Source organism: Pleuronectes platessa, chromosome 9 (assembly GCF_947347685.1).
Source record: "Pleuronectes platessa chromosome 9, fPlePla1.1, whole genome shotgun sequence".
Classification (NCBI taxonomy): domain Eukaryota; kingdom Metazoa; phylum Chordata; class Actinopteri; order Pleuronectiformes; family Pleuronectidae; genus Pleuronectes; species Pleuronectes platessa.
In genome coordinates, this window is record NC_070634.1 from 13,613,901 (window position 1) to 13,635,832 (window position 21,932).

General features: G+C 44.4%; 2 protein-coding genes across 3 annotated transcripts in view; one reads left to right on the forward strand and one right to left on the reverse strand.

The window, feature by feature from the left end:
• tle2a (TLE family member 2, transcriptional corepressor a) overlaps positions 1-18,895 on the forward strand; it is a 42,055-nt gene extending 23,160 nt beyond the window's left edge. Inside the window, exons 3-20 of the mRNA XM_053431253.1 lie at positions 892-955; positions 4,452-4,496; positions 6,712-6,774; positions 7,199-7,273; positions 7,803-8,016; positions 8,385-8,401; positions 9,190-9,285; positions 10,020-10,064; positions 11,217-11,378; positions 11,811-11,937; positions 13,074-13,273; positions 13,606-13,685; positions 14,704-14,953; positions 15,265-15,512; positions 16,557-16,704; positions 16,918-17,068; positions 17,362-17,438; positions 17,632-18,895. Of these exons, the coding sequence (XP_053287228.1) occupies positions 892-955; positions 4,452-4,496; positions 6,712-6,774; positions 7,199-7,273; positions 7,803-8,016; positions 8,385-8,401; positions 9,190-9,285; positions 10,020-10,064; positions 11,217-11,378; positions 11,811-11,937; positions 13,074-13,273; positions 13,606-13,685; positions 14,704-14,953; positions 15,265-15,512; positions 16,557-16,704; positions 16,918-17,068; positions 17,362-17,438; positions 17,632-17,739 (2,170 nt within the window). The 3' untranslated portion in view covers positions 17,740-18,895. The remainder of the gene's footprint in view (positions 1-891; positions 956-4,451; positions 4,497-6,711; positions 6,775-7,198; positions 7,274-7,802; positions 8,017-8,384; positions 8,402-9,189; positions 9,286-10,019; positions 10,065-11,216; positions 11,379-11,810; positions 11,938-13,073; positions 13,274-13,605; positions 13,686-14,703; positions 14,954-15,264; positions 15,513-16,556; positions 16,705-16,917; positions 17,069-17,361; positions 17,439-17,631) is intronic.
• Positions 18,896-21,098: 2,203 nt separating this feature from the next.
• tle2b (TLE family member 2, transcriptional corepressor b) overlaps positions 21,099-21,932 on the reverse strand; it is a gene marked incomplete at its 5' end in the record, with an annotated part of 76,326 nt that continues 75,492 nt past the window's right edge. For both annotated transcript variants that reach the window (XM_053430053.1, XM_053430052.1), the window contains 1 exon segment: positions 21,099-21,932. This exon segment is cut by the window's right edge and continues 1,546 nt beyond it.

Genomic DNA, 21,932 nt, shown 5'->3' on the forward strand with positions numbered 1-21,932 from the left:
TGATTGATAAGTGTTTGAACACTGATTAATTTGTGGCCACCATCACAATATTAACATAACCTACAAATATTGATTTTTCTTTTTTTTGTACTTTTTCAAGTGAGTAAAATCCTAAATCTTCTCTGTATCGTCAGAGTTGCAAAAAACATAATAAGTTGGTTCTTTGAAACAGAAATGATCTACATGTGAATTTACATATAGAGCAGGGAAGTGGACACATTTTAATGCCAGGTGTGAGCTGGCGTAGTCAGAGCTGTCCACTTGTGATCTGATCTCCTGAGACAGATGTTAATACCAGGTCTGTGCAGGGACAACAGACTGAGCCACACTCATGGCTCATGTCATTGACATAAAAAGGGAGACCGGACTGAAGTTGAAAAAAGGCAGATTTCTTACGTATGTTAAGACAGAATTGCCACATTTATCCCACTTAAAGCAGAAACTCAGACCTCAATGAAACTTGGCAAAGTCGAAGGAGAAAGAAAGGGGAACGATCAGACGGACTGACGTGCAGACGGATAGACTCGCCCGGTAATTGGGGAAGCAACAAAACGAGGAGGAGTGGATCGCACGTGGATGGATTGAAAATTGCCCCGAGCGAGTGAGAGACACCTTGGATGTGCCTGCCTGCACTTTTGGCTGCATTTCAGGCTCCGAGCGTGACTTTGTCTATTCCTGCTCTGCTCTGAGGTGATAATGGGCTGTCAGCCCCCCACTCACCCTGCTTCCCCTCTCCAACTGAGTGTGAGAGGGAAAGAGATGGAGGGAGGGAGGTGTAGAGAGTTATTTGTTGTTATCTTGCTAATTGCATTGTGTATTTTTATTGTAATATGATTCAAATCAAAACTAACCCATTTTTATTTATTCCTCTCTCGTCTCTCCCTCTTTCAGTTTGAAAATGGAGTGTGAGAAACTGGCTACAGAGAAGACCGAGATTCAGAGACACTATGTTATGGTGAGACACACACACACTCACACAGAGGCCATGTCTCTTCACATACACTCATACCCATTGCAGTGCCAAGCCCGCTGAATCCCTTTCATCTGCTAACAGCTGCCAGACAACACCCACCTAAAACCCCACACACAAGACCACACACACACACACACACACACACACACAATCACACACATATTATAAGATGCAGAATAAATAGCACTTACATGGGTGTGCAGTCTTGCATTTGTGTTTGCAAGTGTTTCTTGTGTCTGAGAGATTTAGTCCTGGGCCATCTGTTCAGAGCTCTGCCCAGAACCTCTTACTTGTCTGGTTCTAACCCAAATGTGGCCATCAAACTTTGAAATGTTGGAAACTGGATTCCAACAGCTGGATGTTTTATGATATTTTATAGATTAAAATTGTGACATGACAAGAATCTAAATATTGTCATAGTTGCAGCCTACTGACTAAATCGAACTGTGTCCCTGCTGTATCACTGGTTTTCAGTCATCCCCTTCAACTCTGCTGAGTTTGCCTGATCACATGATCAGTTCTCTCATTGCAGATAGTGGCCCTAGGCTTGATGTTTCTGAATCTGATCACTGAGGGCAAAGGAAGAACATGTGACCATAGTTTGAATCCTAGAATGCTCCCTGAGATGCAGGGCGTAAACCTGCTTGTTAGGAAAAGACTGTTTGCTTAGCTTTTGCTTATACTGATTGCAGTTTGATCTCTGAAACTTTAAATGTGACCTGCCCTGATTAAGCTGTGGCAACTAAAGACCTGCTGTTGGACTTAATCCACAGAACCAAGAAGCTGCTGCCCCACAAAGAGCCGTTCACCTGTTGATTCAAAGTTCAGTGATGATTGGCTCACTACGCTGAACCCTGAACTGGACAATCGGTTGTCGTTGTCAGGATCTCGACCGTCGTTGTGAACACATTGTCGTGATTTACAATTACTGTACGTCGATGAATCCCAGCTGCTGTAAGAACAAAGTGCTGGTCACCGGTTTATTTTAACTTTATTAATGTTGAATGTATCCTGTATCCAAAACTTCCTTTGACCTTAATGATACACGTGTCCTGTATGAAGCCGGTAAGATGAACCGTTCTGGAGATGGAGAGCCACAGACACAGATTTCTAGAATTATTAGACAAGGCTTACACAGTTTCTCTGCTCAACAGAAAGCACGGGAGCATTAATGTGTTTCAGAACTCAGCTCTCTGCAGTCAGAGGCTCTGAAAGCTTGGGGCTGTGTGATTATAGAGGAAACATTATCCGCAAATCTTTTTTAGGGTAAAGGAAAGGCCAACGCTCTTTGTCCTTCTTTGTTTTTCATGTCTGCAAACCCACAGCCTTGATTTACCTGTGAGCCGAGTCTCACACAGCCACAGCTGACTGAGTGCGGGCTGCCCAGGAGCCGCCGGGCCAAATAGGAGCTATGTGGTAATCTTGGCACAGAGACGGTGCCAGTGCACGGATTGAAGTTTCTAGTGATTGGGAGAGGGGGGAGCTGGCATGAAGCACAGGCCAGGTCTCCTTCTCTTGGCTGATGATTTGGGGGAGTTTGGATGTTGCTAAGCAACAGGCAAAAACTTGGCACCCCAACTGCCAAGCAGAGCTGCCAGGAACGGCGTCTTCTCTGGAGGCACACTGACAAACACACACACACAGAAAGAGGAGCATGCACACACCACCCGAAAACACACACACACTCGGAGGGAAACATGCACACAGAGCACATAGACACACGCTCTTACACAGATGCAGTCTTGTGCTGCAAACACACACACTTAAACGCAATTGCGCACACACACACACACACACTCACACACACACACACACACTCATGCTTACTGCCAGGAGAGATGTCTGGAGAGAGAGGACCCCTGCCATCTCCTCTCCCATCCTGCCAGGCTGTTATGGCTGCCCAGCTGCCAATCTTATCTCTCCACAGCCAGCCACGCTGAAAAGCAAATGTCAGCCTGTCACTTTTCCGAAGCATCTGACTTTAAAATGCTCTCCTTTTTTCATCCATCCCTGAAGGTAGAGAGACAGACGGAGCTCCTCCTCGCATTCTCCACAAGCTCCTTGCACTTTAGGATAAAGGCTCGAGTCAAAAAGCTCTCATTAGAAATGATTATTACAATAGTCGGTCGCCTTCCGCTGCCCGGTGACACTTTAGGCGGACTCCTGGCTTCAATAATGTGCCTCGGGTCATTTTAGAGCCATTGACTTTCAGCGGAGTGGAGGTGAAATTAGTGGTGATGTGCTTTTAGGAACATATGAGTGCACATGCTCAGCCTGGCACTGTCTGAAGCTGGGAGCATAGGTTTTGTGAAAGGCTCAGGGCTCACACTTTTGAATCTAATGGTGTAAAAAAACGGACGGAAATGTCATTTTATGTAAATCCAACATCAGTGGCAGAAATTGGATTCTTTATTATAATTTCTTTTGTGAAAATTCACCTTTTATTTTTTTATAGGGTTAGGCTAGCAATATTGAAAACTACAATTACAGTAAATCTTGAAAAGACCAAAAACAACAATATGTAAAGCAAACAAATAAAGGCAACAATATCGTAGAACAGCAGGCTGCTGCAGTACTGTAGGTTTCAGGAAATATGAATTAAGCAAGAGTAAATATTGCATTTCTTAGGAACTACTTTTAGCTGCAGATTAATTCATATACATACATGCTCTGTTAGTGAATATTGTTATTACATGGGACTGACAGTGAAGTCATGTTTAGCACTTGAGATTTGTCGACAATAAGAATAATTTGCACTATCATTAAACTTTTCTGTGTTGAATCATTTTTATCACATCTGCATTTAATCTTTGTACAGACAAATTAAAATAAATTGCCAAACTTCATCATGTTTATAGGACATGACAAATAATACGCCTTAAATTTAACATCCCATTTTTTTTAATGAGCTCTGATGATTCAGCTCTTAACTTCCCTTTTAACATTTCGCAGAGTTGTAGCGTTTGCTAAATTGGAATGAAAACACCAGGAATGGTAAACAGAAGCACTGAACATTAAGCTTATTCAGGTTAGGGGTTTTAAAGTTGGATGCACATTGTAGTGGACACACATGAGTCATTATCAAGATTTGATCTTATACACATGTAAACAGGAATATTAATGTAATATTCTATTTGCAATGCCTGTAAACACCATAATCGAAATAATGGTAATGATTATTTTTCTGAATTAGGTCATATTGTGTACATGTTGTAGGCTTCATTGCTTTGCTATAGTTGGCACATTTTTATTTACGCCCAGTATCTATTGGGTTGAGATTGAGAATGCAGCTCTTTTCTCCTTCCGTTCATTATTCCCTGTTTTAAAATGTCCGTTGATAACTGCATTCCTATTGTGTGTAACTAATCTAGTTATTTAAAAACCCTCCAGCTTCATTTTGTCCACACATGAAAGCGCTCAAACATTCTGGTTCATCAATGTTCATATGTGTTAACTGATGTTCTCCTCTGTATTTCAGTATTATGAGATGTCCTATGGCCTTAACATTGAAATGCACAAACAGGTGAGTGAACTCCACATCTCTCTCTAGTTCTTGCTCTCTCTCTCTCTCTCTCTCTCTCTCTCTCTCTCTCTCTCTCTCTCTCTCTCTCTCCCCCCCCCCCCCCCCCCCCCCCCAACACGTCTCTAAGGTCTCTCGCCCTCTATCTTATCCCCTCTTGCCTCATGCTCCTAAAGCTTTAAATTATTCTCTTGCATTTTTATCGCTGCCTCTTCTTTTTGCTCACATCAGCTCGACTCCATGTAACTAATATCTTTCTTTGAAGAGTCTGTCTCTCCATCTTTCTGTCTTTCTGTCCATCTGTCCCCTCAATGATGGACTCGTATATAGCGCTGTTATGCTGTGGAGGCTTTAATAGGATCCACAAACAGAATTCATTTCTCCACCACAGACAGATGAAAATACTCCTTCCCCAAGCCTCAAGATCAGCCCCCCCACACTCGTCCGTCCATCATAAATCCCTGTCTGTTACTGCCCCTGTGCTCCCGCTCTCCCTCCCTCCTTCCATCCACCCATCCCTCCCACTCCTGCCCTGATTCTCTGTCCCTTATTCCTCTTTTTCTCCATTCCCTTCAATTGCTTGTCTTTTTTAATGCTTCTCTCTCTTAATCTCCATTTCTTCACCGTCCCTGACTCCGTCTCCCTTCCTCTCCACCAATTTCTCTTTTTTTTCTTTATTTGTACATCTTCCCTCCACCTCCCTCCTCGCAGACATACAGTACAGTCCATGCTGAATTTCACTTTAAATCAGGTCACTGCCTTCCTGCTGTCTACTCTTTCTTTCCCTCTCCCTCGCTCATTTCATTTCACCATCTCAATCGTTTCACTTTTGACGTGCCGCCGCCGCAGCCTCTCCGCCGCCCCCACCTCACCAATCTCGTTTTTATTTTTTTTATTTTTCCCTCCCCCGCCTCCCTTCTGTTTTTTCTTTCTCTGTCTATTTCTCCTCTCCCTCCCACTTCCTTCGGGCTGTCATTTCTTCAGCCCAATCTGCCCCTTTCCTCCTCCTCTCCTCCCTCCACCTCCTCTTTTCACTTTCCCTCTCATTTTGTCCTCCCCTCTTTATCCTCCTTCTCTCGATTGCTCATGTTCTCTCTTCTCTCTCTCTCCCTCTTTCCTGAAGATGTCATTTAGCAGTTGGAGTTCTCTAACAAGAAATCATTGTGTCTCCCTTGGGTTGGGGGGGCAATGGATTCAGAGGAGGGAGGGGGAAACACACTCATGTCTGGCTGAAAAATGGAGAGTGGAGGGAGGGAGAGATGTGGGCAAGCAAGACAAATTAGAGAGAGGGAGGATGAGAGAGGAAGAAGAGAAAAAAGGGAAGGGGCGGAAGTTCAGTCTGGCATCAATAAATCACTTAAGAGAGAGAATGGGTTGGGGAGTGTGCATGTATACGTGTACACACACACACACACACACAGACACCCACACACAAGCGCACGCACACACTCTCAGAGCAGAATCTAGCTGTCAAGAAGATAAACAGCCTGCGGCCATAATGATGTTGTCATGATCTCTGCATGCATATCATTACTGGCTCTAACGGCCTTGTTGGGCCCGCCGCTAAACGTGTTTGTGTGTGTGTGTCTGTTAAACATCACATGGCAGCATTTGTTACACTGATTATGGCGCTAATACTGGGAAGGGAGAAATGGAACGAGGGATGGAAAGAGCGATAAATGGAGTGAGATGGAAAGGGAGATGATGAGGATGGAGGGAGGAAGAGTTTGCTGTGTAGTAGAGCAGATCGAGACAGACACACAACCACAGCAAGAATCACTGACCCCCCAGTAGGAAACACACTCGTACACGTACACACACAAGAGCAAGAGCACACAAAAACAGATATGCAAGGACACATCAGAAACAAATGCGTGCGCGTACACACACACACACACACACACACACACACACACACACACACACACACACACACACAGTGTGTGGGCTGGCTGTGGCCACAGCAGATGCTGTCCATGAATATTTTAGCCAAACTCCCTGGCAGAGTTTCCATTTGCATGGACCAGATGTAAGCAGCTGAAATATTTACCACACTGGCCCTGGGAGAAACGGGCCACAGACATGCTCTGTGTGTGTGTGCACGCGTGCATATGTGCAACCTTTTATGAGTGTGTGCGTCTTTTTGTTTGTTCATCTTCAATCTGGGCTGTGTGTGTGTTTATTCATCAAAGTGACAGTATCTTTTTTTCTCTTTCAGACGGAGATTGCCAAGCGGTTGAATGTGATCTGTGCTCAGCTCATCCCATTTCTGTCACAGGAGGTGTGGGAGGCACACACACACACACACACACACAAACAAACGCGTACACACACAAAGACGGACACACACACCCGCACAAACACACAAAGACATATCAACACACACACACGCGCGCGTGCACACCATTCGGCAGTGTCTGACCGCAGCCCACACAGAAGGCATGCACACTACACATTTATCAATAACTCACATTCACACACACACACAGATGGACAGAACTTCAAAGCACATTGATTTTCCTCGATCACCAAATGGCTTCAGATTCCTATTTGAAAAAAATCCTTATTTCATAGACACTGTTTATGAGAGTATTTTTCATTCTAATTAAGAAATGTGAGTTATCCAGTATCCAATTGTTAGTATCCAGTCCTATTATTTTTTCTGAATCCAACTGCCTCCATTGACCTTTTGGTTTGTTCCACAGCACCAACAACAGGTGGTCCAGGCCATGGAACGCGCCAAACAGGTGACCATGGGGGAGCTAAATGCTTCGATAGGGGTACGTGGGCTCCCCCCTCTGCCTCATAGCGTGTGTAACTTATACTGCCGTTTTTTTATTTTCCTCCTTTACCTTTATATTGAGGCAATTTTCCTTTGGCCCACACTGGAATGAATCAATTTATTGGTTGATATTTAAAAACAATGGATTAAGATTTCTTATAGATTCTAAAATTTATAATTATTCTTTTGTTTTATTTGTTTCCTTTACTTTTCAGCCCCCCAAATAATCCGATTTAAAGAATGGGCCGATATATTTTCCAATTTCCAAGCAGATTGAATGGAATTGAAACAAAATGAGTTTTCATTATTTGTTAGTTTAGTTCCCATCAGGGTTGATCCGGCTGCAGAGCCACTGCCCTGACATCAGCGTCTCTCCTCTCGTGCGCATCGCAGCAATTGGTTCCCTTCCTTTCCTTCCTCCTTTTCACCTCCTGTCAAGCTACTTCAGTCAGTGCTCGTAAGTCACCCAAAACTCTCTCTTTTCTCCTCTCTCCTTCGGTGTCTTCCTCTCTTCTTCCGCTCTACAGCAACAGCTTCAGGCTCAGCACCTTTCCCAGCATGTCCAGGGCTTGCAAATGGGCCCACACCCATCAGGACTGACCCACCCCGGCTTGGCGCTTGGCGGAGGATCCAGCCTGCTGGCCCTGTCCGGGGCTCTGGGGGCTCAGTTGGCTGCCAAGGATGAGAGAGCCCACCTAGAGGCAGCAGCGGCTGCTGCTGCTGCTGCAGAGCACCACCGAGGTACAGGATCACTTTAAATAATGCATGTCTACTTGTTTTTTATAAGACTAGTTCATGGCTGGATTGGATTCTTCAAAATGTCTCTGAGGTTCGGAGCAGAGTAATCACTGGAGCTTGGCTCAATGGACTCTGATGATCGGCTTTGTTTTGACTTTTTGGCAAAGCACAGCAGTGTTGCTGATAATAACACTCCTCAGAGACATTGTTTCCACTGAGTCATCAGCTGTCGAGAGATGTAAAGTGATCACATATAATCATGGACTTATGTGTGTGTTTGTTTGTGTGTGTGTGTGTCCCCTTATCTGTATCTACTGTCCTTTGGGCCTGGTACCTGGATGTGTCTGGATGCTTTTTTCTGGAATGAACAGACCGTGAAGCAGGACCAGTAAGTACAAATCACTACACCAAATAAACACGCACACACACACACACACACACTGATTGCTCGTAGATACTTTAGTGCATTTTTGCATGTTACAGACAATATTTCCCTTGTAACTACTTCTACAAGGAAACTTCTTTGAGATTATCAGAAACTTATTCAAAGGTAAAATAAAGTGGTAACCACTATCTCACCTGGAGGCCCCCGGCAGCGGGCGTAGGTTTGGGTCCTTCTCGGCTCTTTGCTCCTGTTAATAAAGACAAAATGGCCATAAAATACAAAAAAAAATAGTTGACACAGAATCTAAAGAGCAAAAAGTCATCGAGCTTTGTATCACTGCATGTGCTTTAGTAAAAAAACTTTAAGATGCCGTTTCTTTCTTCTTTTTTGTCTGTGTTTAGTTAAAAGTAAACAGGTTTTGGCAGCTCTGAGTATTTTCAAAACAATATCTCATTGACTTAAATCTGCTGCTTTATAGAAAACTTGAAACCTTCTCTTTCTTCCTCTGACTCGTACAGCGGCGATCGATGCAGACTGATATTCTTTCACATTCATCTCTGCAGCTCATGAGCCTGACATGATTTATTGCCGTCCCCCTCGCCTCATTATCACCCCTTTCCTTCCTCTCCACCCTCGCTCCCTTTTTTCTTTGCTCCTCTCTCTTTCCTGCCTTCATCTCCTCCACCGCTCTGTGCCCCGATGCACACCTCCCCTTTACTCTTTGCCTCACTCGCTCGTTTCTCAATTCACTCGACCCTTCTCCTCACCACTTCCCTCTGCTCCCTCTCCAGAGCTCGCTGTCCAACGGGGATAAGGGTCGCTCAGCAGACTACCTCAGCAACGGCAAGAAGAGGAAAGCAGAAGAGAAGGAGTTCATGACGGACTATGTGAGGACGCTTTCATCACACTGTCATGTTTAAGTAACTGGGGGAATGTTTTACCTAAGCACTGGTGTCCGTGCACTGGACTTTTTATAGATCATAATTGAAATAGTCTTACTTCCTGGTGCCATTACTGTGCTTTTGGTGTCATTGTGGAGAAGGCGATATGTGGAGCATTGTTAGGGATTATTTTTACAAAACTTTCAAATGCATGAGGTTGTGCATTATGAGTATTAGGGCCACTCAGAGCTTTTGAGAATAAATTGTATTTGAGAAGAAAGTTAGATTAGAATATAATCGTAATAATATGAGGATAAAGTTGTAATTTGATGGCAATAAAAGCTCTATGCGGACCCTTTCTTTGAAATTCAGTTTCTTGAACAATTGTTTTTACAAAGTCCTGAATTTCCCACGGGATTAATAAAGTATCCATCTATCTATATAATGATAATGTGATGCTGCTGAGCCAAAAGGTTGAGCAAGGTTATTGTGGAACTCTATGCTAACATATAACATAAACAGATGATCCACATTCCTAATTTTGACTGATATTCTCCTTCTAACATGACACGTAGACTAAAATAATATCTTAATTCTCAAATTCTCCTCTGCTTGTGTATAACTTTTTGTGTGCATGTTTGACCTTTTGTGTGTTCGTGCGTGTATATTCCTTCATGTGATCTGCCTGCATCATACAGCAGAGCAGAATATCTAATCTCCATCTCTCTCCTCTCTCACAGGGCAGCGATGCAGACAAGAGTGACGATAATTTGGTGGTGGATGAGGTTAGTAGGCGGCCGCCGGCCTGTGTTGGCCTCACGTCACTGCTTCCATCTGCATACATCACGTAAACGCACCCGGAAGGACCATATGAATAATTATGATAACAATAACACACTCCTCCCATCCTCATCCACCTCAGCCTGGCCTCATTTCTTGATAAACAACCATAAAACACACAGACGAAGGTGCACTTCACTGCCGGTCACAAGCATTTTAAAAACACCTCAGTATCCATTAGGCATTGATAACTGAAGTGCGTCTGTACCCATTTCAACGTAAAACCAGACTTTCATACTAAAGTACTGCAACTTTGGAAAACACCTGCTTGAATTAATTTACTGCCTGATAATTCCGAATAGGGAATAAAGCTCAAATGTCCCTTAAAATGCAATGAAGCTGCACCAAACCGCACAAACTTATATATCAGCCCACTAAACTCTACTTTTTTCATCAAGATCTATGAATTATAACTAAGGAAATCAGGGGGGAAATGGTTAAAGACCGATGTTAAAGTAAGTGGTGGAAAAAACTCTTTGTTTAGATTCTTTCCTGGTTCCTGTTCCATCCTTCCTCCAACTTATGTGGAAAGCCATTTCTGCTGACAAACCAACAGGGGTGCAAACATGAGCTCCTTGGGGGATGTATTTGTTTCTCAATCATAACATCGGCCAGTATAGTTGAGAAAAGATTAGAGCAAGAAATACTGTTAAAATAAGTGAACGTTTTTAAAGGAGAAACAGGTAAAAAGAATAGCACTCAGAGAGAGCATACCTCCATTGAGGCCCCAACCGTCTCCTTTATGAAACCACATGTAAATTCACTAGATTTTATTGAGATCTGCACCAAATTTTACACATGCCAGATTCTTTTTTTTATCAAGATCGATGAGAATAAATATTCTGTGAAAAATCAATGAAAATGTGGAAAAACACCCTAATGTCACAAAGTGAATAAAAACTATAATTCATGGATTCGCCCATAATCCTCAGTCACATCCTAATTCAATGGGTCCTGCCCCACCCCTCCAAAACATTTCATGGTAATATGTTTGATAGTTTTGGCGTAATCCTCCTTATAGATCAACAAACACCTCTTTGGCGGAGGTAACAAATGAATTGTCTCTTGTTATCTAAAGATTTGTGTTCTGGATTCAGGACCCGTCGTCCCCCCGCAGCGTGCAGTCCTACTCGTCCAGAGAGAACGGTTTGGACAAGATGCCCCAGTCTCGTAAGGAGGGTCCACCGCAGGCCAGCCCCGCCTCCCTGGCCTCCTCCAGCAGCGCCCCCTCCCCCTCCCGCGGCAAAGAGCCCCCACAGGTGAACTAACACGTCTGTATGAGCGCACACATGTGCAGTGAAGTTGACCACACATGGACATAAGGAAGGCAGCACAGGACATCAGTGTTTTCATGCTGTCAGCACATATTGTATTCTGCTGTTTGTTTGGGGTCAACAGTTCATGTTGGAGTTATCATGGTGTGTATTCAACATCCGTCTCACATTGAGTGTGAGCTGCTGACATCCCACAGCACTCCCCAGCTCCCACCTGCCCTCACTCATTCTTACTGTCATTCTCCCTCTTTGTTTGTGTGCTTGCCTCTGTCATTCTTCTTCTTCTGCTGCTTTACCGTTATATTTTCCCTTCACATCTAAAGTCAGTCTCTTTATATCACTTTTTATTGTAGTGATATTTCCTTTTCCTTCTTCTGAGTTTTAACACTTCTCTTTTTCTTCTCTGCTCTTTTCCAGAGGGAGAAATCCAGCACTCCAGGTATGAAGCCAGGGACCCCCATGTCTCAAGAGTCCAACACCCCAGGACCCAGCGGCCCTCCGCAGTTCAGACCGATCCCAGGCAAACCTGGTGTCGACCCCCTCGGTAAGATCCTCGCACAAGCTTTTATTCCCCAGGGAGCAAATCCTCTGTATTTTATTAGCCGTTTACAGACATGAACTGCAAAGAATGGGGGCCGGACTTTCTCCCGAGTTTGCCTTTTACATAGGAAGAACACACTAGGTACTCTGGAGAATGTCTGGGGATTCAGTGCATATCTGAAAGCAGCTTTAGTGAAATATATCGGATGTGAGGTGAAGCTGTAAGGTTTGCCAACATCACTGAGGACACCAAAAAACAGATGTCTCCAGTTGTCCTGTCAGGGGACGTAGGCTCGCCCTCCTCACAGGGATCATATAAAAAAAAAACTGGACCTGTATTTGCAGAGACATTTTTTTTATCCGGCACTGGCTTTGTTGCATGTATTGATTCTATCAGCGAGCTGCAGTAGTTGGTATGGGTGTCAGCCAGCCCCCCCACCACCGACCACCATCTGGACTTAATAAGCAGCTGTGGGCAAAAATATTCAGTGCGCCTCACTTTTTAAATGGAAAGATTAGGAGAGGTGATGGACTGTGACTGTGAGCTGCTTCATAATGAGCCTCCATCTATTCCAGTGTATCGCTTTCTCTCACATCACCTGTTAGCCCCCCCCCCCCCCCCCCACACACACACACGCCATTGTGTATGTATATGCACACGCTCATAGATGCAGCCACATGCGCTGGAGGAGGATACGGATGTTGGTTTGTGTGAACGCATACACACACACACACACAGACACACAGACACACACACACACACACACACACACACACACACACACACACACACACACACACACACACACACACACACACACACACGGAGGTAGTGACTTGCTGCAGGAATCATTGGTGGCCAGCAGGGGTCAGTAGTGGTCCAGTGCTGCAGTTGGTGATGTCCTGCCTTCTGCAGTAGCTCCTTCACAGCCTGTCAGTCTCAGCTGTCTCACACACTGACAGGTTCTGCACAGGGACTCACCTTAATAAAACCTGCATCATCTTCTCTCCCATGTTTATCCGAAGCTCTCTGGGTTACTGACGTAGTCTTAGTCTCAATCAATAATTTGTTCACTTCAATAATTCACAACACAATACCCTCTTCAATACAACTGTGTCTTTTCTCCGTCCTTCCTCCAGCTCTGGGTCTCAGAAACCCTCTGGCGGTGCAGGGAGCGTACCCTCCGGGGGCGTTTGGCCTGCCGCCTCCAGGGGTGAATGGGGACCTGCCCGGGGCGGCAGGCTACGGCGCAGGCCTCCACTTGGTTTCCCCCCAGATGAACGGAGCTGCAGCAGCGGCGGCGGCAGCTGCTGCCGCTGGCTATGGACGGTCCCCTGTGGTGAGCTCCACGCTCTGCAGATAATTTGTCTTTGTAGTGTCACTGTCATATGTGATATCTCAGCATATACGCTTGTCAGAGGGCAGATACTCTATACACAGGAAAGAAAGAAGTATTTTAGAGGAAGAGGAGCAGAAGTCGTCTCGTCATTTATCGTTACGAATCTGTGACCTTGGCTCCTGAAAAGTCTTTTATGTGATCTCATTTGATTCTGGTCTTTCATCTGAAAAGGTCCATTGTTATGAGGGAATTCTCTTTTCTTCACTCCTTCACTTTAACCAGGTATTTATTTTCCGAGTCTTTCTTACACTCAGGGTCTCCGTCTCTTCCAGGTGGGCTATGAATCTCCCCACCCACACATGAGGGTCCCTGGGCTTCCTGCCAGCCTGCAGGCAGCTGCCTCCGGAAAGCCGTGAGTTTCTTCTTCCTTTCCTACTATCGCTTAAATCTTCACCTGTTCAACTGCTCTGCTCAATTTCAATATCAACAGAGGGGAAAAAGAAAGATATTTCAACCAATATATTGAAATATATAAATAAATTAATAAACACTGCTTTTTTTATTTAGTTGTTTGTTTTAATTTGATCAGAATTTACCATACGAAAGCTCATTTATTAACAAACGATTTGTGCACAACCTTATTTAAACAGTAATGGGCCTCCCATGTCTGTCTCCTCTTTGTGGTATTGAGAATGTTATAGAGCCTAACAGTGACTTATAGAATCGCTGTGGTTTAAGAGTTTTAAGCCTGAAACCAGGCCGACCATTAACATGTGAGTCGCGACCATTAAATATTTGATTCAAAGAAAATGAATAACTGTAAAATGGAAAAAACTGTAAGGTACAAGACTATGTACATAATTCGAGTAAAGGAAGTACACACCATGTTAGAATGAGACACCGTGGTTGCTCTGTAATAAATGTAAGGTAGTGCTGTACCCTACTTCTTGACATTGTGAATAAAATGCCTTTTATGTTTTAAAACAGTTGATATCATTCAGACTTTCTACAGGAGCATTACATCGTTTCACAGTCTGGTAACTCTGATTTTCTGGCTGATGATCAAAATCTCTCTCGAAAATGAATGGGATTTTTACAGTTTGAACTCTGCTGTAGACGTCAGTGATCATTTAAAGCAGCAATATTATTTCAGTTTTGAAATTATTCAATGTTTGTTTTTAGTCTCTGCCAGTTCCTCAAAATAATTCCTGAGGGATGCAGACAGTGGATGACGAATGTGTCTCACACATTCTGAAACTGAAGCCATCTTATATGATGCTCATTAAAGTTTCACACAAGATTCTTCTTCTTGCTCACTGAAAAGTTCACAGACGTCCCAACTTTTAGAAGCAGATGAGTCATTTCGATGTAGACTTTAATTTCTGTTATTTATCCTTTTCCCCTCCCCCCTCCATCTTTTTGCTCTCCAGCGCCTACTCGTTCCATGTGAGCGCAGACGGCCAGATGCAGCCGGTGCCCTTTCCCCCCGACGCCTTGCTGGGCCCGGGAATCCCTCGCCACGCACGTCAGATCCACACCCTGAACCACGGGGAGGTGGTGTGCGCCGTCACCATCAGCACCTCCACACGACACGTCTACACTGGAGGGAAGGGCTGCGTCAAGGTGTGGGACATCAGCCAGCCGGGCAGCAAGAGCCCCATGGCCCAGCTGGACTGTCTGGTGAGACACGGGGGAGGAGGGGGAGGGGGGGAGTCGTATTTAAGGTCCATTTATGTCTAATAATGCTGCTTTACTACCATAAGTGATGCTGTTTGTTTTTCACACATAAAAACTCACTTTAGATGATGAATTACCGTTGTGTCATTGTCCTAAAGCCAAAATCCCGCAGCATCTTCATTTATTGCTGTGATAACACTGTAGCAGAATGCTCTACTTCCTACTCGAGCCCACTGGTCCTCACTTACAGTGAACCACAGCAACTATCACTGAGCATAAAAGTTTACATTTTCCCTTTCACCATGACCGATCAGAACAGGGATAACTACATCCGCTCCTGCAAGCTGCTGTCCGACGGCCGAACCCTGATCGTCGGCGGGGAGGCCAGCACGCTGTCCATCTGGGATTTGGCCACGCCCACCCCCCGCATCAAGGCGGAGCTGACGTCGTCCGCCCCCGCCTGCTACGCCCTGGCCATCTCCCCCGACAACAAGGTCTGCTTCTCCTGCTGCAGCGACGGCAACATCGTCGTCTGGGACCTTCACAACCAGACGCTGGTCAGGTAAGAGAGAGGGAGGGAGGGGAGGGGGGGTGCACCATCTGTTAGTCTCCTCCTGTCAGACGGAGGGAGCTGGAGGTAAAGAGGAAATGGCCAGATCACTTACAAGTAACAAGGAAGGAGGAGAGGAGAGAGCGATAAATTAGTAAGAGAAGTTTAGGAAAGGGAGGATCTATTCTCTCAATCATAAGAGAGGGAGAACTTGTTAGATGGGCAATTCAATACAACTTTATTTGTTGTATTGAAATCACCAAATCACAACATACATCAAGGCACTTTTCACCATGAGATCGAAAAGTCACAATGAGCAAAAACTCCCTGAAAGAAGTGGAAGAAAATCTAGAACCTGATTTAATGTGGGCGCCCGTGTGCCTAGACTGGTTGGGGTGAGACATGAGGGAGAGAGGAGAGGTGGGGGGGAGAGAGGGGGAGGGAACCAGGAACAGAGTCACTGTCAAGCTCGGTCAGAGTGGATGTTATAATGAAAATAATAATGGTGAGGTGTAATTATGTTATTAATGACAGCAGCACCAGTTAATAATGATGATAATAATAATAATTTGTCAATCAAATCATTGAGGATGAATTAAGTAGAGAGGAGGGGGAAGTGTGTGTGTGTTTGTGTTTAAACAAGGAGAAAGAAACAACCTCCATTTCTAACACTCACATTTAACGTCTCCTTATTTAGCATTAATTAGCAGTGTTTAAACATTACTCATTTATTCAACACACTGTAATGTCCTCATAAGGAGATTTGAGGACATTTTTAGGTGTCTACTAATGCATAGTATTCATCTTATCTTGTGAAGATATGTTATTTAATTAAACTGTGTTTTACTGTATTATTTTCAATATCTGGAGAAATATCAGCTTCTAATGATGGCTGCCCGCAAGATTATACTTCAGTGCACTTCTAATCTTTTGCCCAGGGACTATTCTGTGGTGGAGACTATAACACCCTTCCTTCAGTGTAATTTTGTGCAATTTTAAGTATTATTATTATTATATTATTAGTATAATTAGTGTATAACTGCTCGCCCCCTGCAGGCAGTTCCAGGGCCACACAGACGGAGCGAGCTGCATCGACATCTCCAACGACGGCACCAAGCTGTGGACGGGGGGGCTGGACAACACGGTGCGCTGCTGGGACCTCCGAGAGGGACGGCAGCTGCAGCAGCATGACTTCACCTCGCAGGTACACACACACACACACACGCACACGCACACGCACACATCCACACACATTCACTCACTCACTCACACACACACACACAAACATAAGTCCGACCCTGACGCTTCAGTCCAGACTAACAGGCGTTAATGTGCTGACATGTTGTTGATGATCATTAATGCTTCACTGGTCTCCACCTCTTTTCTCCCTCCACCTTCCACTGGTTCCTTCCTGCAGATCTTCTCTCTGGGCTACTGTCCGACAGGCGAGTGGCTGGCTGTGGGAATGGAGAGCAGCAACGTGGAAGTGCTGCACGTCTCCAAACCTGACAAGTACCAGCTGCACCTCCACGAGAGCTGCGTCCTCTCCCTCAAGTTTGCTTACTGCGGTACGGACACGCACACACACACACACACACACACACACACACACACACACACACACACACACACACACACACTTTGTGTACACACGCACTAGATTGATGGTTCGGTTCCCTCACACTACCTGAGGGAATTTAATCACAGAGAAGCAGAACAAATCTTTCATTATTCAGAAACGGCTTCTTCCTTTTCACCTCTTCTGTTCTTTAACAAGAGCAGCTCTCCCTCTCTGGCTCGTCCATATCTCTCCTCCCCCGAGGCTTTATGTGTTGATGGCTCTATGTGTTTCATCCTGTAGGTAAATGGTTCGTGAGCACGGGCAAAGATAACCTGCTGAACGCATGGAGGACACCTTACGGCTCCAGCATATTCCAGGTACGTCATCCAGCACTGATGCACTTTGTGCACGGATTTCTGTAAACACCTTTTGTCCAAATGAAATATGAAGTATGATGCTGTTACATTTTGGATCTGTAGACTAGAAGCTTTGACGTTACTAGCATTTCCTGTGTGTGTCTACGTGTCAGTGTTTGTTCTAATGTTTCTTCCTCTCTCTCTCCCTGTTCAGTCTAAAGAGTCTTCGTCGGTTCTCAGCTGCGACATCTCCCCCGACGACCAGTTTATCGTCACCGGCTCCGGGGACAAGAAGGCCACAGTCTACGAAGTCATCTACTGAACTCCGATTGGCCGAAGAATTTAAACTAATAATTGGGGGGGGCGGAGCCAAAGCTCCCTCCTGCACCAATGACTGTACAGAGCGTCGGTGGCATGGAAAACAAGAGACACTCAACTCGTACTTTGTTGTTTTGTTTACGTTTGTGAAAGAAATGAGCGAGAGAGAGAGAAGCGAGAAGCGAGGGGGCACAAAGTCACATCTCTGGAAAAAAGACAAACAAACTTTGAACTTTGTTTTTAATGCTCTGAGAACGCTGGTTAGTCTATAGCTGCGCAAATGTGGGATTCCTCCAAAGAACTTCTTGTTTTGTTCCTTTTTTTTCTCCCTTTTTTTAACAAAATAAAACCTCTGTAGTAAACAAGAAATTAGCAAAACTTATTTTTTTAGCCTTTGAATTTTTCGCAAAAACTGTTCGACGGCACCATGAGGAAAAAGACACACGGGAATGAAGACGTGTGGGGAGGGTTCAGGAGGGCTGGAAACTTGTCATGAAAAATACAGTCCATATTCTGCTCTGTGTTAAAAAAAAATAGAAGGAAATAAGAATAAAAAAAAGTCCCAGGCTGGGTGAGCTTCTGGAAGAGCTTGGCCCGGTCTGGCCTGGCCTGGCCTGGCCTGGCCTGGTCCGCAGCACGTGGCTGCTCCTCGGGGCAGCAGATGTGTGGCAGATGGTTTGCTGTGAGGTTCCAGCTTTTTTTCTTCTTCTCCTGGTTAAGTTTTTAGAAGCAATATGATTGTATCATCTGCAGAACATACATGACCCAACACGGCTCGGTTTCCTCCGCAGCGTCCTGAGACTCCCTTTGTTTTTGTTCCTGTTGATGTTTCTTTTTTTCTTTGACAAAAGAACAAAGACGAGGATCTGGGGAAGTTTTTTAAGGAAACCAGCCCGGAACAAAAAGAAAAAAAAAACTCACAACCCGGAGGACAGAAAGCTGAAGTCGATTCAAACATCTCTCAACAAGTCCCCCCCCTCCAGTGTCGGTGACGTGGAGTCTGCCACGCGATCTTCATCTTTAACACTCAACATTAAATGTGATTTTCTATTGTATTTGTTAGGGCACATATAGGCAAACTGGGATTTTCAAGACTGCATCATGATGAACCTTGAACCTTGCTATATATGGACGTGTAAATAAAGTTCTGTTAAGGCAAATGAGGAGCTGTGACTTGGATTTGCTTTGAGACAAGAGGATGTGGTGTGGAGCGTCATCAGTTATTGTGTTTCTGTCTTGCATGTGTGTCGTCGGTCTTCTGTGTGTTTTCAGACTCTGATCAGCTTTATTTTGGATCTAAACTCTGATCAGCTTTATTTTGGATCTAATATTGAAAAGCATCAAAAGAGGCCTTTGTTGAATATTTGTTGACGTTATAAAAACAGGTGTGTCTCACACTTGAGAATGTTCTGCCCTGTGGTATGCCACAGCAAACCAGTGCACATTCACATGAGGTTACTGCGACCTTTGACCTTTGTCCACTGAGATCTAATCATTTAATCTATCACTCCAAGTTACAACTGGTCAAAATCGGCAGGATTGAGATTACATTTTCAAGAGGCCAAAACATGTTTTAGGAGACCAGCATGATTTGATCTTTGACCACCAAATTTTGCTTCACGAGTCTAAATTAACGTTTGTACCAAATTTGAAAGAAATCCCTTGAGGCAAGACGTGTTGTGAGGTCACAGTGGCCTTGACCTTTGACCTCTGAAATAGAATTAGTCCATCTTTATTTCAAAGTGAAAAGGTTTACCGAATTTAAAACTATTCCATGGAGCTCCCTCCACCGCCAAAATCAAATCACTTCATGTTTGAGTCCAACTGAGTGTTTGTACCAAATCCCCTTGAGCTGCTCTTCAGACACAGCTCGTTTCTGGTTTCAGTGGCTACGGTGGAATCTTATGGGGCAACTGCGACAGTCGACAAAATGTCCACTGAGTGCTTTATTCACCAATAAAAGGGTCAATTTATAATTCTAGGTCTTTATTAAGAGTCTGGAAACATTACACACGTCTCGCTCAACGAGAAGTCTCAAACTCACTGAACCATTCATTTACACTGCCACACTTATAAACATAGGGCCCAGGTAAAAAAAAATACAAGACGGCCCTTTTAAGACCAAACGGAAACCCTTTTTCTGTGATGGGATGTAAGAAGCCCCAAAAGGATCTGGTGACACTGTTTAAAATCAAATTGCTGCAAGTCACTGAATCAAAGTGATGGACCAGCTGATGTCTCTGTTACCTTCTGCACTAAAAAGATCGACGCGGGAGACGCCTGAAAGGATGAACACAAGTTTGGTTTATTTTTCACACATAGTTTTTTCTTGTACAGCACATGAGGAAATGTATCAGGAGGGATGACACAGTGCATTAAAAAAAAAAGAACTAAACGTGAGTTTTTATACTGTTGGAACAGAAAGCAGAGGCAGTGGAGAGAGAGAGACATTAGTGACGGTTAAAGAAGAGTATCAAATACAATGTCCAAAATATTCACGCTATACCACCAAATGCATAGCCATTATACAGCATCATTCTGAGGAGTATACAAGCTTGTGTATGAGAGTCGTTGAGGTCTAGCCTGTGGCTGACAGGACGGGAAAGAGACGGGGCGGAGGCGTCTTACTGTACAGATGATCTCTGCTCCTTGCTGGTAAAGCAGAAGTCCCTCGTGATTATGTCCTGCGTTATCGAGGGACATGGACACGTCTCGCCGAGAACTTTTTACAGCTTCACTAAATTGCATACTGAGATGTAAGATTACGATCCCTCCTTCTGTCAAACGGAGGATATGAGACCGTTCACAGTACCTGTGGAATGAAATGAGCGGATGAATCTGGTTCTATCTGGCTGAGTTGGACTTGCAGTGCAACACGCATGCAGTAACAAGTGGGACCTCAGCGATGGCTAATTCCGTGTCATCGTGTCGTAGCCGATGACCACAGACGCAACAGAAACGTGGTATAATCACACAGTCAGGACTGAAAACAGTACGTTCACTACCACTTCTGAAAAAAAGGGGGAAGAAAACAAAAACAACTGACAGTACACAGAGGAACGTTTCTCCCGAATGGAGGAGGTTTTTTTTCTCTCTCGCTGATGTTGTTAATCTTCTGTCTGGCACAATCACCGAGGATAAAAATACACTGATTAAAAAAAAAGAAACAGATTTTTTTTGTTGTATGTTTCCATGTGTGAGTGTGTGAGTGTGTCCCCCTCTTCCCCGAACCCAAACGCAGTCATAGGCAACCCCCCCCCCCCCCCCCCCCCCAATACATAAACATAACGTTACATAGGACGAGCGATTCATAAAAAATACTGAAATAAACGAGTAATAAAAAAAGCTGTCTGCACACTGGTGACGGATGTTCTAAAGAAGCAGAGCTCTGATTTACTGTTCGCCTGCCAGTTTAGAGTTTGATACAAGGACCATTCAAAAGTAAGAAAAAGGTTTAGAGGAAAAAAATGGCGCTTTGGGAAAAATGCTCATTGGCTTTGTTTCATCGAGTTGGAAGAGACGACTGAGTCCTCTCTCATGTCTGTAAGTAAGAAGCCAGCAGCTGACCTACCTCAGCTCACAGATTGGATTGGCTCTATCCAGAAGTTCAGAAGGTTTGTTTATAAAGAAGGACGACATGACAGCTCCCCCAAAAGTGAAGCCACCCCCCCTGTTCGCCCCCTCCTGGCTGGCAGCTGTATAGTTAATATACCCTGCCTCCTCCATGTTAGCTTATGGGGCCTGGACCAAACTCAAACTGTCATTTTAGGTAGTACTTATGAAACTGGTTCAAGTTCTCGCTTTTACTGATTATTTTCTTTATAATTTGATTTTATGCTATAAAATCGTGGTTAACGTCATGATTGACAGCTTAGACTGACACACTATTGGTCGAGTGTGTACATGGCGTGGATCTTGCTTCTTTAGAGACGCTGACGTCAAAAGGACAAGATGGCCGTGCCCCTATCTGAGATGTTTTTGCAAAATCTTTGTACAACAGGAGGAAATGGAGATGTGTCGTCCATCTTTATTTACAGTCTGTGGTTAGGGATGTGGTTGCCAGGCAACTGGGCCTGACCAAAAAAAAGTGGGCGATTTGTTAAATTTGACACTTTTGTATTTGTTTTAGTTATTGATCGTTGAGGTGCTGGGATTGGTTGTTTGCTCAGTTAGCACTAAGCTGCCTGCTTCTCAGTC